This window comes from Wyeomyia smithii, chromosome 3, assembly GCF_029784165.1.
Source record: "Wyeomyia smithii strain HCP4-BCI-WySm-NY-G18 chromosome 3, ASM2978416v1, whole genome shotgun sequence".
NCBI lineage: Eukaryota > Metazoa > Arthropoda > Insecta > Diptera > Culicidae > Wyeomyia > Wyeomyia smithii.
The window spans coordinates 245498066-245513223 of NC_073696.1; the positions used below are offsets into that span (position 1 = coordinate 245498066).

At 35.8% G+C, this 15158-nt stretch overlaps 1 protein-coding gene across 1 annotated transcript; it reads right to left on the minus strand.

The window, feature by feature from the left end:
* Positions 1 to 221: 221 nt before the first annotated feature.
* On the minus strand, positions 222 to 8410 carry LOC129727397 (serine protease gd-like). The gene is made up of 4 exons (XM_055685217.1): positions 8295 to 8410; positions 7792 to 8222; positions 1245 to 1771; positions 222 to 1178 (listed from the first exon to the last, which is right to left on the minus strand). Exons 2-4 carry the CDS (start codon positions 8008 to 8010, stop codon positions 395 to 397), a joined length of 1530 nt encoding a protein of 509 aa, XP_055541192.1. The 5' UTR covers positions 8011 to 8222; positions 8295 to 8410; the 3' UTR covers positions 222 to 394.
* Between the last annotated feature and the right edge of the window lie 6748 nt (positions 8411 to 15158).

Consider the following 15158-nt stretch of genomic DNA (forward strand, 5'->3'; position numbering starts at 1 on the left):
AAATATTAAAATTCGAAAATGCGCACTAACAGGGACATGTTAAAAAATAGTCATAGTTTTGTGGCGACCAATTCATAGTAAGAAATATTGATCGCGTGATTTTTGTCATCTTCTATTAGGCAAAGAAAGTTTTCCTTTGAGAGCATATTTCAGAGTGGTTTGTATTGTAACATATAATTATATGTTATATAATTATAACAAAAACAATAGAAACAAACGAATAATGAAACAGAATTGAAGTTTAATGAAGCTCAGTTCGTGAGTTATGAATCTCAGTACTAGAAAGTAGTTACACAACGAGTCAGTTCCTATTTTTTTTAGCTTTGTTAAACACAAGCTTAACTTAGACTAGATCAAGTTAACATGTTAAAGTATAAAGTAAGAGTGATCTTCACTAGCTGATGACAGTGTTAAGCCAAAACCGGAAGTAAGCAATATCGATGTAAATCGCATATCTTGTCACGTCACATTTGAGCGTATCAGGATCCACTTGTGCGTTTGAAAGAATCCCGCGAAGGTAGTAGCGTGATCCCTTTTTCAATACCAGGGAACTACCCGAGTCACCCATGCACGGAGCGGATCCACGTCCATCTCCGCAGAAAACTCGTGCACTGCTTGAGAATACTCGAGATAAACTTTCGCTGCATTGGCGTGGTTCAACGATCGTTTGTTTGACAAAAGTGGCCACAGTCGGTGGTCCGGTTTCGGTTACACCCCAGCCCACCATGATGCCGTCTTGGGCAACAATTTTCTGTAAGTCGTTTTCGCCGTCCCAGGGGCAAATGGGAAGGATGTAGTCGGAAAATTCTAAGTTTTTCTTCAAACGTAGCACAGCGACATTGGAGTCACTTAATTCCCCCTCCGGTACATAATCAGGGTGTGGAATGATAGCATCAGCCTCGGCGATTCTGGCATGTTCGTCTATGATGTCCAAATTATACAGTCCGGGCATTGAAACAATTTGGTCTGTCCTGAACAGCTTCCCACTTTCGAATACACATACGGCTGCCGTGATCAAATGTTTTCTGGTGATGATTGTGCTGCCACATAAGTACTTCGGATCTGCGCCATTAATACGATCGAATAATGGCACTGCCCAAGGAAATTGTCCTTTCTCCGACACTTGACCGTTGAAGGAGAGCTTGCTGAGGAAAGACTTCACCGGTTTGCCGCATACGCTAAAAATAGGAAAAGATAAATTTATTTTGATTTATTGAAATAAGTGCAGTATACAATGTACGTACCGATCCGATGATGCCATGATGTTAGAAGGGGTAGAGAATTGCACAGGCGGACGTGTTGTTTGAGGTTGTATGACGACAGGACGTGGCCTCGGTGTAGTCGTTCGGATCTGTGGTGGTGATGTCTGCCACTGCGGGCGTGTTATCCCCGTGGTCCAAGGGTTGGGCCTCGAAACGGTTAATTGTGGAAAAGCGGGTTGCGGTCGGACATTTATCCTGGTTGGTTCATATGGCCGTTCATGAGAGAAGCTGTTTGAATCAAATGGATCAAACCGATCAAATGAACCAATTGGTCCATTTTGAGCTTCTAACCGAGTGTACAAAGTATGTTCGAGGTTTATTGTGGTGATGACGCGACCTTGCGCGCGATACCCGGAACAAAGTGTCTGCCCATTGACGGAAATGGAGAGTACCGTTGGAAGAACGTGCGACTGGGGGAAGTTCACGCGATACTGAGCGGAATATCCTCGGAGAATGTCATTGGCAGTTTCCTCGCGGGATTTCACCAGTGTGATAGAGCCAACGTTGTTCTGAAAGTAGCCAATGGTTTCAAAATTATTTTTATCTAGTTTTCTTTAATATACGAGTACGACATGTTCGGTTATTCACGCGTGTGATTCCTTGGGATGTGACAACAATGAATGAAAAAGAACGCTTTTGTGAGTCATTCTATGAGCATCGTTTCATTTTACGACGGGACTTTTTTCATGACTAACACTTTCTCTAGTCCTCGATTATGGTCAATTTTTTTTTTTTTTTAAGGGGGGATTTGTTAGTAGCTTAAGTATTTATGATAAATATTAGTAAATAATGAGTATGTGTGTCCAATCACAAATGGTGACTTCTCAACACTGTTAGAAATTTGTAATTTTAATTGTTAGGATTTGTTTGCTTTCGCAATTAGGACTTATCATTCGTAGGGATTTAAACCTACTTGTCAGGAAAGGGGAAGTAAACTTACAACTAACTTAATTGCTAACTTATTGGCTATAAAGAGAGCTTATCGTAGCAATTGAGGATTGCAACGATTTTTGTCGAAAATTGTTAATAATTTTATTTGACATAGCTTCTAATGGTTCAACACCAGTAAGTCTATGTAATTCGAGTGTACCAAACCAAGGAGGACGCTTCAAAATCATTTTCAGAATTTTATTCTGAATCCTTTGGAGCGTTTTCTTCCTTGTTGAACAGCAACTTGACCAGATCGGTACAGCATAAAGCATTGCTGGTCTAAAAATTTGTTTGTAAATCAAAAGTTTGTTCTTTAAACAAAGTTTAGAATTCCTGTTAATGAGAGGATATAAACATCTCGTATATTTGACTTGGCTTGTATACTCTCAATGTGCTCTTTGAAAATAAGTGTTTTATCATAAATTAGTCCCAAGTACTTAACCTTGTCGGACCAACTTAAAATAACCCCATTCATCTTGACAACGTGATTATTGTTTGGCTTGAGGAAAGAAGCCCTAGGCTTATGCGGAAAAATTATCATTTGAGTTTTAGAAGCATTGGGAGAGATTTTCCACTTTTGCAAGTAGGAAGAAAAAATATCTAAACTTTTCTGCAATCGACTGCATATGACACGAAGACTTTTTCCTTTTACGGAAATGCTTGTGTCATCGCAGAACAATGACTTTGTGCATCCTGGAGGCAAATCAGGAAGATCTGAAGTGAATATGTTGTACAGGACTGGACCCAAGACTGAACCTTGAGGCACACCTGCTCTGACAGGAAATCTATCAGATTTTGAATTCTGATAGACAACCTGCAGAGTTCGATCAGTAAGATAATTTTTTAAAATTTTGATTAGGAAAATTGGAAAATTAAAAGTTTGCAATTTCGCAATCAAACCTTTATGCCAAACACTGTCGAATGCTTTTTCTATGTCTAAAAGAGCAGCTCCAGTGGAATAACCTTCAGATTTGTTAGCTCGTATCATATTAGTAACTCTGAGCAATTGATGAGTTGTGGAATGCCCATGGCGAAATCCAAACTGTTCATTTGCGAAAATTGAATTTTCGTTGATGTGTGACATCATTCTGTTAAGAATAACTCTCTCAAACAGTTTACTTATTGAAGAAAGCAAACTGATTGGTCGATAACTTGAAACTTCAGCTGGGTTCTTATCCGGTTTTAAAATGGGAGTAATTTTTGCATTTTTCCATAATTTGGGAAAATATGCAATTTTGAAGCAGCAATTGAAAATTTTCACTAAAAAATCCATTGTGCTCTCAGGGAGATGTTTGATTAGTATATTAAAGATTCCATCGTCACCAGGTGCTTTCATATTTTTGAAATTTTTAATAATTGATTTAATCTCATTCAAGTTAGTTTCAATTATTTCTGCAGGTAAAAAATTCTGGGAAGAAATTTAATCAAATTGACGTGTGACTTCATTTTCAATTGGACTCACAAAATTCAAATTTGAGTTATGAACACTCTAAAACTGCTGAGCAAGTCTTTGAGCCTTTTGTTCATTGGATACAAGAAAACGTTCACCATCTTTTAAAACTGGAATAGGCTTTGAAGGTTTCTTAAGAATCTTCGACAGCTTCCAAAATGGTTTTGAATATGGTTTCAATTTTTCAACTTTAGTCTCAAAATTTTGATTTCTCAGAAGAGTAAATCTATGTTTAACCTCTTTCTGTAAATCTTTATAAATAGTTTTAAAAACAGGGTCACGAGAACGTTGATATTGACGTCTGCGGACATTTTTCAAACGAATTAGAAGTTGAAGATTTTCGTCAATTATTGGTGAATCAAATTTCACTTGAGCCTTTGGAACAGAATAATTCCTGGCATCAACAATTGCACATTTTAATGCTTCCAAAGCGGAATCAATATTCACTTCGTTTTGCAAATCAAGCTCATTATTGAAATTTCTCTCAATATAATTTTTGTATCTTTCCCAATTAGCTTTGTTATAATTAAAAACAGAGCTCATAGGGTTTAAAACTGATTCATGTGATAAAGAAAAAGTTATTGGAAGATGGTCAGAATCAAAGTCAGCATGTGTGATCAAATCACTACATACATGACTTTGATCTGTTAGCACCAAATCAATTGTTGAAGGGTTTCTTACAGAAGAAAAGCATGTAGGACTATTCGGAGACAAAATAGAATAGTATCCTGAAGAACAATCATTGAATAAAATTTTGCCATTGGAATTACTTTGAGAATTATTCCATGAACGATGTTTAGCGTTAAAATCGCCGATTATGAAAAATTTCGAACGATTTCTGGTGAGTTTTTGTAAATCACCTTTAAAATAATTTTTGTGCTCGCGTGTGCATTGAAATGGTAAATATTCTGCGGCAATAAATAAAATCCCAAGTTCAGTTTGAACTTCAATTCCCAAAGTTTCAATAACTTTCGTCTCAAGATGGGGAAGAGCACGATGTTTGATTCGGCGATGAATAACAATTGCAACTCCACCGCCGGAACCCTGAATCCTATCATATCTATGAACCACGTAATTGGGATCATATTTTAATTTTATGTTAGGTTTCAAAAATGTTTCAGTAATAATTGCAATATGCACATTATTTACTGTTAAAAAATTAAAAAGCTCATTCTCATTGGCCTTCAATGAGCGAGCATTCCAATTTAATATTTTAGTTGTTTTATTTAAAATCATTGCTAAATTTTAAATTAGAAACAATTTTAATAGTAAAATTTGTGCCTATTTGAATGGCTTCAAACATTGATTTTGCCTGCAACATGGCGTTCATAAGATCGAACATTGCCTGTTGCAAAAAAGAAAGTTTACCTGCCGTAATAGGCCCCAGGCAGTTGACATTAGAAAAAATATTTTCGGCAGCAATATTAGCTGGAGTGATAGGTGTACAATTATTTTCTAGCGTGTTTTGCTTACCCATATTAACGGTCATTTTCGAACTACCAACACCAGGCGGTATAATGTTCGAACTACCTGTAACCTGTGCATAAGTTAAACGGGTATGCAAAGGAGTAGGTAAACTATGCGTCACTGGTACGCTTGGAGAATTTTGTTTTGAAGTTGGTTTTAATTGAGAAATTGAATTTTGTTTACCTTGCCTTGCCTTAACAATTGCTAAACGGACTGGGCATTGATAAAAATTTGACATATGGTTGCCGTTACAATTCGCACAGCGCAAATTTTTACTCTCTTTCACAGGACATGTGTCCTTTTTGTGAGAAGAGTCTCCACAATTAAGACATTTTTGGTCCATGTTACAGAATTTGGAACCATGGCCATAACGTTGGCAAGTACGGCATTGGGTGATATGCTTTTCACCTCCGCCATACTTCCTATAAGTTTCCCACTTTACACGCACATTATACAAAGCATGTGCTTTTTCAAAAAATTTTAAGTTGTTAACCTCATTGCGGTTAAAATGAATTAAATAATTAACAAGGGAAACTCCAGTTCTCTGACTGTTTTCGCCTCGTGATTTTTGTTTCATTAGAATTACTTGGGTAGGGGCTATGCCAAGTAATTCTGTTGAAGTAAGTTTGATCTCATCAACGGTTTGATCGTTGGTGAGACCTTTCAAGACAACCTTGAACGGCTTGGCGTTCTTGGTGTCATATGTAAAAAATTTGTACATCTTGTCAGTTAAATACTGAACAAGACGATCACGACCCTTTACTGAGTCGGCTAATAAGCGGAATTCACCTCTACGACCAATTTGATAGGTAACTTTAACGTCAGAAACAAACGTTGAAAGTTCCTTTTTGAATATATTAAATTCAGAAGAAATAGTTACCACAATAGGTGGAACTTTCTCCTTTTTTAAAGATTTTATATTTTGTATAGTTTCATTATTGGTATCCATTTCACCAGCTTCTTGCTCAGGCAAAATATCAAAAGGATTGTCACTACAGACACTCGATGTGTCAGAAAGAGATGCCTCTCTTTTCCTCCCCGCAGCGATGCGAGGTTTCTTTTTCCGTCCAGCCATTTCAGGTGATACGAAAAAAGTTAAAAAAAATGTTAAATTCAAAAGTAGGTAGTCTTGAGAAAGACTGATGGGAAATAACTTTCAGGTAGTCTTTAAAAGACACACTGACAAAACACAAACTTTGAAGCTATAGGCAGTCAAAGACCAGTCCACAAGCAACCGAAAAAACGTCTGATCTGTAGGACAGTTCAAGACGCACTGATGGTCAATTTTTATTTTGGTTTTATAACAGTTGTGCCGAAATGAATTGCAACAACATAAAGCCAACCACTTTTAATTTTGTGTTGGTGATGGTTCAATTATAATATTCTTATTTATAAACGAAAATAATGCATTTCTATCAAATTGAAACTCAACAATAGCGGATTATAAAGGCAGAATTAAGCAGAAAATATAGAAGGCATTCGCACTACATATATATGATATATAACTAGAATCGTTGCAACAATTAAAATTACAACAGCTGATTGTCCGAATTCCACACGCAAAACTTTTCCTTATTACTTTAAAAGCAATAGCACAAAATTACCTTTTAGGTAACAAATCCATTACTTAAAAAGCGATAAAATTCTTCCCCAGTTAAGTAACAACACATACTGTCATATATTTAGCACGTGTTATGAGAGTACGACTATCTAATAATGGTCGTTTCAACCACATGCAACGTTTTTTCTGTCGAAAAATGCTCCCTTTCCACCTCAAGTCAAAAAAATCACACACCGTCGCATAAGTTGCACATGTTACAAGTTTTTTCAATCTCCAATTCATCCGGTGGGCGTGTATTAGTTCGCTCGTTGTATGCATACGGAGTAGCGAAAAAATATGACAAGAGCTGCCAAGCAACATTTTTCCCGTCATAGAGTATGCAAACGTTGATGATTTCAAAGACTTGAAATGCGCTTTAAAATGATATCACGATCTGTAAACTGCGTTAGAGAAAAATAAAAACATTCGCTTTCTTGCAAGCTATTTACAGCACATAATCATTGGTTCATGGAAACTCATTTGGACCTGTTTGAATATACAAAACTCGTGCCCATCCAGAACAATATTCGCAACTTCGGCAACTCTGGTCAGACAGTATAACATATTTCCATTTCAAGTAAACACTGGGTGACGAAACGAAAGTGTTTCTAATTGGACATTTGAGGTTGACGGTTGAGATTCTGGTTACGTGTGGATGAAGGGAGACAAAAATGAACCAGATCGTTGCTTCAATACAAATGCAGCGAGTGAAGTCTTGCCAACACATGCATTGAGGTGCTTGGCTGTATGTTCTCCTGCAGAAACACATACAAGCGTGTGGCCGTCATAATTTTTATTACTTTTTGTTTGTTACTTTTTGTGTATAATGCGCAGTCATAAGACACAAAAAGTAACAAAAAATTGCCCAAAAGTAATAAAATATTCCCCGTTTGCGTTGAGTGCACGTGAAAAGCAACTATGCAGAGAAGAGACCACTTGATATTTTGATTATGTGTACACATGCAAGTCTAGCTACGAACAACTGGTTTCCATGTTTTCATAACGGAGTGATTTGAGTTATTGACAGAGGGCAAATAAGCATAACAGAGAATTCCGAGTTGAGAAAAAAAGTGAGCATTTACCTGTGCTATGTGGTCTGCGATGGACAAATCGACGCGTAGTTTTACTGTTTGGCCGAAGTGGACGTCACGGATTGCGATGTAACCATACATTTGATTAGTTGTGGGATCCACTTGATAACTGAAAACATCCGAACAGGGTGACTGTGGATATTGTGCTTTTACTAAATAGAACTCCACCACATTGAGTACTAGTATCAGAAATCCAGCTAGTCGCTTCATTTCGACAGTCACTAATCCGTTGTAATGAGTTGCACTTATTTCAAGCCGGTTAGTTAGAACATGTGAACATAAATATAATCGAAAGGAACCTCCGATTCGACTAGCGAGATGACTAGAAGTGAAGTAATTAGGGGGAATCTGTTTGAAGATGCACTTTTCAGCTTCCACCGATGTTGTAATTCGCTAAGCCCGTCTCACACTCGTTTAATCCACTAGAATCCAGCCATGTGAAAACAAATTGTGATCAGCACTTGTAATTGATGTTGTTTTTATTATTATCTCACTTGCACACCGTGGAAGGTATACATTTACGAGCCCGCACTCAGTTGTAACGTACGATATTTGTTGATAGCAATTCGTGGGATACTTAGTAAGAACGATCCTCACGCTTGTAGATTTGTACACATACTGGCTGAAATGATCAACTGCTCGGGAGCTAAAAGATTACCCGAGAGATCGTTTGAACACGTCGAATCGTTGAGACCCAGCGTAATTTCAAACAAGTACATCATCTGTTTTTTTACTCACTAGTGAGTAGTTTTATGAGCAGCAGATAGTGCCCTTTGCGCGCCCATCATAAACGTCAACACATGTCGGTGCGCAGTTGATAGTCTAGTCTAGAGAAACCGTTTTAAGTCTTATTTCTGATGGGAAATTCCAACATATTCCTTATGACATCTTATGGATTTTCTTCGCTGTAATGAACTTTTGGATTCTCTTCAGTTGCTAGTCCTAGACGAGTATTATTAAAATTAAATCGTCGTACTTAGTGTATCCAAAATTCGCATGGTTTTTGGAGTAGAACCCTTCTATCAAATCTCATTTTCGTTCTCAAAAATTTTCATTGAGATCATCAATGGACTATAACAGAGTCTAAATTAAACAATTTACGTTCAAATGTATGTTGTGGAAAAATCTTTATGGTGGAAAACCTCGCTGGAAACTTGTTTGGCACAAATAAAAACAAACTTTTGCTATCTATTTTATGTAGTTGATTACATTCATGTCAAAACAAAGCATCTTAGGACCGGATAATAACAATATTCATTGGAATATAAAAATGTGATTTCATGTGTGTGATTTCATTTCATTTGGTAGAAAAAACTTATTTTTTTGCGCGGTATTTTCGATGTTCTCTAATATATCGTGGGGAAGGGAAACCAATATTCAACTTATAATTGGATAGCTGGAATCATTGAGCACTTTCACAAAAAAAAAAACTGAAAACCAATGCAATCGACCATTTTTTGATATGGCTAAAAATTTGCATTGACGTTTCTATGAGCAAAAGATGTCACTTTGTGCTATTGGTTTTATTTTTTAAACGACAATTTATTTTTGAGAAGCTATTTGAAACTTCTATGTTGGGAAGGTATTGACGAAACCAAATATTTTTAGAGCCAAAACGCTTTGTTTGATCGGTGTTGACGTGTTCGGCAATGTTGTAGATAATAATTTTGCCTTTCTGGAAAAAATATACACTATATAAATATACACATAACTACAGTTGGAGTCTATTGAATAGGGCTTTTCTGAAGACAGTATGTCAACTCGAAACTAAATCGAATTTGATTTCGTTTTGCAATTTTTCTACAGTAGCCATGGAACGATTCATGGGAAATATAATCCCACTCGAAATCAAAGCTCGATACGTGACAACTAGCGTAGATCACTGAAAGTTGGGTTTCTCAAAACTAGTTTAAAAGGCTAGGAATTGCCGAACGCGTCGATCTCATTTCGCTGTAAATCTTTTAAAGTCGAACGGTTGAGTCACAGAATCAATTTGTCATTTTATTAATATTATTCACAGAATCAAATTCCTGTCGCCACGGGATTCGCATATCGACAGATCATAGAAAACCGGTTAACAGATAATGAATGTTTAATTAATATTTATTTTACAAGAATCCGAATTTGTTCGATACTTGTAAAACAAGTGCAAAACTGATTGCTAACATAATTATAAATGAACTAGTCGTTGTAGGGAAGGATCTCTAACAGTAAATGTAGTAACAAACTCGATAATCTTTCTAGTGACTGAAGGTTGAGAATTTACAACTTTGTAAACTAAATCACTTGACAGTTTTGATGCACCAGTACAAAGTTCGGCAATTTTCTTAGGACAACTAAAAGTTTGGAATTTTTTTCTACTGCTGTCAACAAAACTTTTACTAATCGTAAAATGCAACTAAAATAAGTGCAGCCGGATAAAAAATGTGTTCGAAACATATTAAATTCCGCACTACCCACAGTGGTTCAAAACGCGAAAAACACGATCGTCAGTCTTTTGAGTATAAAAATGCTGTTTAAATGCTACAGTGTATCCGACAAAGTTTCTGTAGATCTTAAGGGGCATCTTTTGATGCAAATAAATTTTTGATTAATTCACCTAAAAGTGAGATAAAAATTTAATTTTTTTATTTACCTATCAAATCAAAACGAAGTCTTCAGCAAAAAGGAGCCAATCTTATGTAGAAAAACTTTGCTAAAAACACTTCGGGTCTATCTCTTGAAAATGGACCACATTTAGAGAGTTTTATACACAGACATTCTTAAAGTTTCTAAAAATCGAAAAATACCAAATAACTTTCTCAGATGTGATTTTAGAGGCCTACTATATTCTAGAAATTTATTTATATTTAAAACATACATCATTCGGCTGAACATACCTTGAGCAAATTTTCAACTCTTTCATAGGGTTTAAGAGATTTAAGATAAAAATGCACTTTTTCAAAATAAAATTTCTCGAAAAGCTGCAGAAAGCTGCAAAAACAACAGTCTCCACTCGAAAGATGGGGATTAGTACTAGCTTCCACACGTGGTTTCACTAGTTTCTTGCAGTCTCTCAAAGAAGTAGGCTTGGGTGAAAAAATAAGTTTTTTTCTGGTTTTTCGGCGTTTCTTTTTTTCATGTTTTTTTTCAAAGATGTACAGAATCAAAACGATTTTCGATTTCTCATTAAAAAGTACGAATAGCATTTATATTTACGGCACCGTGCATTTTTTGGAAACGTAAAGTTAGAAAAAAAATATTTTTTTCCGAAAATAATTGTTATGTGTATTGTTACTAGTGTGTGCAGATGCCATGGTTTTTTTTTCCACCAAAATTATCAACATTTTTTGACATTTTTTCAATGCTTGAATTCTGAAAAGGAAATGTCAGCTCAGAGATAGATATCCTTATTTTTTTTTTAATTTGTCCATACGGAGGTAGGGTCCACACCGAGATACCTCCGTATGGACAAAATTAAAAAAAAAAGGTATCTATCTCTGAGCTGACATTTTCTTTTCAGAATTCAAGCATTGGAAAAACGTCAAAGAATGTTGCTAATATTGTTAAAAAAAACCTTGGCATCTGCATACACTAGTGACATAACAATCATTTTCGGAGAAAATCATTTTTTTCTATTTTTATGTTTTCCGAATAATGTACGGTGCCGTAAATATAAATGCTTTTTGTACCTTTTAATGAAAAATAAAAATCGTTTCGATTCTTGCAGTAGCTTAAAGACTTGGGCGTGGGTGAAAAAAAATATTTTTTTTTTGTTTTTCGGCGTTTTTTCATGTTCTTTCCTTCAAAGATGTACAGAATCGAAACTATTTTCATTGGAGTGGAGTGGAGAAGCTAGTACTAATCTCCATCTTTCGAATGGAGACTGTTATTTTTGCAGCTTTTAGCAGCTTTCCGAGAAATTTTAGTTTGAAAAAGTGCATTTTTTATCTAAAATGTTCTATGGAAAAGTTGGAAATTTGCCCAAGGTATGTTCGGCAGAATGATGTATTTTTAAAATATGAAAACATGTCTAGAACATAGTAGGCCTCTAAAATCACATCTGAAGTAGTTATTTGGTATTTTTTGATTTTTAGAAACTTTAAGAATGTCTGTTTATAAAACTACCTGTAGGAGGATTAGGGGCATAATGAGCACACGGAGCGAAATGGGCACCCTTCTTTTATGTGAAACTACGCATTTTTTAATACAATATGGTATGTGGAACTCTTCCGTAGTTACTACAGTATCTCTTTATGTAGAACAAACGTGGTTTTTCTGTTTAAAATATGGAAATATATTGAAAAAATCAACTTGGTTTCCGGATGTTGGAAAAATTATTGTTATTGCGCACTACAAAATAAGCTCAACGGTCGTTGAAATGGCTCAATCAAGTATGTAGACACATCAGTATGATGTACGGGTCGTACCCCAAATTTCACCATCATTGAAGTTTTGATTTTAAGCTATAATTAGTATTGAAATCTCATGTTAACTTAACTAATTCGATAGGGGCGAAATGGTCACCTTTAGGTGGGGTGAAATGAGCACACCTTGTCAAATAAACTTTCCTGAAATTCATCTCAGTAGACTTGTGAGTTTGTCTGTTTCCATAGTCAGTGTTTGTTTACAGAGATGGTGCGAACATATATTAGAAAATTTTTGAGACTGAATCGGTCAGAAAAAAAAAGACAGAATTGGCCACCATAAGGTGCGACGGGACATTCACGAAACAAGCCGCCAAGTATCACGGCATCCCACGTTGGCCCATTAGTTGTACTTCTACACAGTTTCAAGATATGTTCTTTAAGAGTGCTCATTATACCGCGTGGGTGCTCATTATGCCCCAGTGAGGTGCTCATTGTGCCCCACACATTGACTGATTGCTAGTTTTTGATGCATGAATCTAATTTGTGTTTTTCACTATTATACGATGAACTTTCAATTTGTGAACAGTGTACCTTTAATTATAGAGAGTTAATTCAAGTTTTGCACTGAAGACAGCTTAAAATTTTTGTCGTTTTCCATGCTTAAATCAGCAACCAAGTTAGGGTGCTCATTATGCCCCTATTCGATTTCAAGAGATAGAACCAAAGTGTTTTTAGCAAAGTTTTTCTACATAAAATTGTTTACAACTTCGCTGAAGACTTCATTTTGATTTGATAAGTAAATAAAAAAATAAATTTTTTATCTCACTTTTAGGTGAATCAATCAAAAATTTATTTGCATCAAAAATGCCCCTTAAGATCTACAGAAACTTTGTCGAATAAACTGTAGCATTTAAATGGGATTTTCATACTCAAAAGGCTGACGATCACGTTTCTCGCGTTTCGAACCACTGTGCTACCCGAAAAAAACTGTAGTAGCAGAACTAAATCCCGCCAAATAAACTATGGTCGAATATCGACCATTTCTTATTTGCAGAGTTTTTGCACGCGTATTTGGATTTGCAAACTAAGTATTTATCACAGATGGAGACATTTTTTAGACCCATGGGTTATTATCTAAGAGGACGTACAGTGGTGGAAAATAATAAATGTGAGCATAGCTTCTATATTCATCTGCATTTTAACCTATCATGTATAAGGCATATTTTTTCTGCAAAATCTTTCCCACACAAAAAGAGTTTTTCTGGTAGTACGAGCACGATATTGACAATCAATCAGATGGTTCCGGATGGTTTCAGACGTCACCTTCAATTCAAGTTTCGTTTTGATGACTATAGATGTGAGGAATACATCTTTTTTACCAATTACAGTACTCGGCGAACTAGTTTTCATTTCTACCGTCGTGTTTCTGATTTCTTCCGGTATTGTGCAGATTTTATAACTATATCTTGTGAGCAGCCGATGGTTTCTGCTATTTTTTTTTAAGTTTACCTTCATAATTAGGGTTTGCATTCCCGGGAACGATTCCCTTGGAAAATTCTGCAAGATTTATTATATTTTTCTATGCAACAGTGCAATAAAACTACACACTCTATCAAACACGAAACTGACGTCGTCAAACTGTGTAGCAGCTCTAAAGTGGGCATTACACAAAGCAAATTGCTTGATTTGCTTGAATTTGCTTGAATTGACGGTCAATATTTGCTCGCCTTGTAATTACATATAATTTGCTTCAATTATTTCTCAAAAATATTTGCTGTCTTTCAGTAAGCGAAAAATTAGGCCATTATTTGGTTTATTTAATGCCTTTGAATTTTTTAATTGATAAAATTTTCGATACCTGTACTGCCGTTCTACGCATATTTGTCCCATGTTCCAAATCATGCAAACGAGAAAAAACGAAGTTAAAATTTTGCAATGCTTTTACGCGTTGCGCCAATGTGACAAATGCAGCCATGGGTTTTTTAAGCAGTTTTACCTTGCCACAGACTGTTTACAATAAATCTACTAGAATGTTTTGCGGTTTAGCACTCTTTTGCATAAAAATACCCACTGGGACAATAATGCCGAGAAATTTGCCTTCCAATAGGTAATTTATACGCATATCAGTCCCACCACGTGCATTCGATGTTTCCCAATACAAAGTTCATTTTGGGGATACAAGGCTGTTTAATTTTTCACGAAAATGATCACGCTAATCGTGTTGTCTTTATAAGCAGGTGATGATAGTCGAGATAAAAATTTAGTTAATTGAGTAAGTATCAAATGACTTACGATTACAAAGGGGAATTGGTTTTTCAGATTGCCCATAATTGAACGTTGTTAGCCTTTCACCATTTCGGATACACACAAAAGACAGTTCTTATAACTTTCAATTAGTATGAATCTCATACGTTGCTCGAAAAGGAAAGGCATTCAGATTACAAACCAGCACACAAGATATGAACGAACCGCATTTAAATAATCAAGCAAAGTGATTTACGGTACCGAATTTCTGACACCCGTAATGTAGCCAAACGTTGTAAGGAGAAGTTTTTATTGCTCTGTAGCACTTCCCAAGCTGTAAATATGGGAATTAGCGATGGGAGTGGGTTTGATTAGAATAGAAAAAATCTAGTGGGACAAATATGTGTAGAAAATCATCGATGGGACAAACAGATTTGGTATGGTTTTTCAAGACTTTCGGAACAAACAATGTTATTTTCGAAAGTTTTTCAAAAATATACATAAAAATAGACTCATTGGTGATAAAAAATGAAAATCGACCAAAAGTAACATGGGAAAACTATGCGTAGAACGACAGTGTAAATTGATGAAAAAAACTTTGAAGTCCGTAAATCAATGCGACCTTCTTTAAATAATTTAATAAAACTCAAAGTCAGGGTTGTGGCTGTTATTTCATCGTTGAAATCGTCTTTGCAGAATAATAACGTAGGCATGCGAATGCTTTAAAACTGACCTTTTTTGAGTCGTATTGAACTATGATTTTTC

Bases quoted from the DNA above. Each gene is read 5' to 3' on its own strand.
- LOC129727397 (XM_055685217.1), bottom strand. From the start codon at position 8,010: ATGAAGCGACTAGCTGGATTTCTGATACTAGTACTCAATGTGGTGGAG. The intron at 1,772-7,791 runs GTAAATGCTCAC...GGCTACTTTCAG, and splicing joins TCGCAGACCACATAGCACAG to AACAACGTTGGCTCTATCAC. The intron at 1,179-1,244 runs GTACGTACATTG...TCCTATTTTTAG, and splicing joins ATCATGGCATCATCGGATCG to CGTATGCGGCAAACCGGTGA.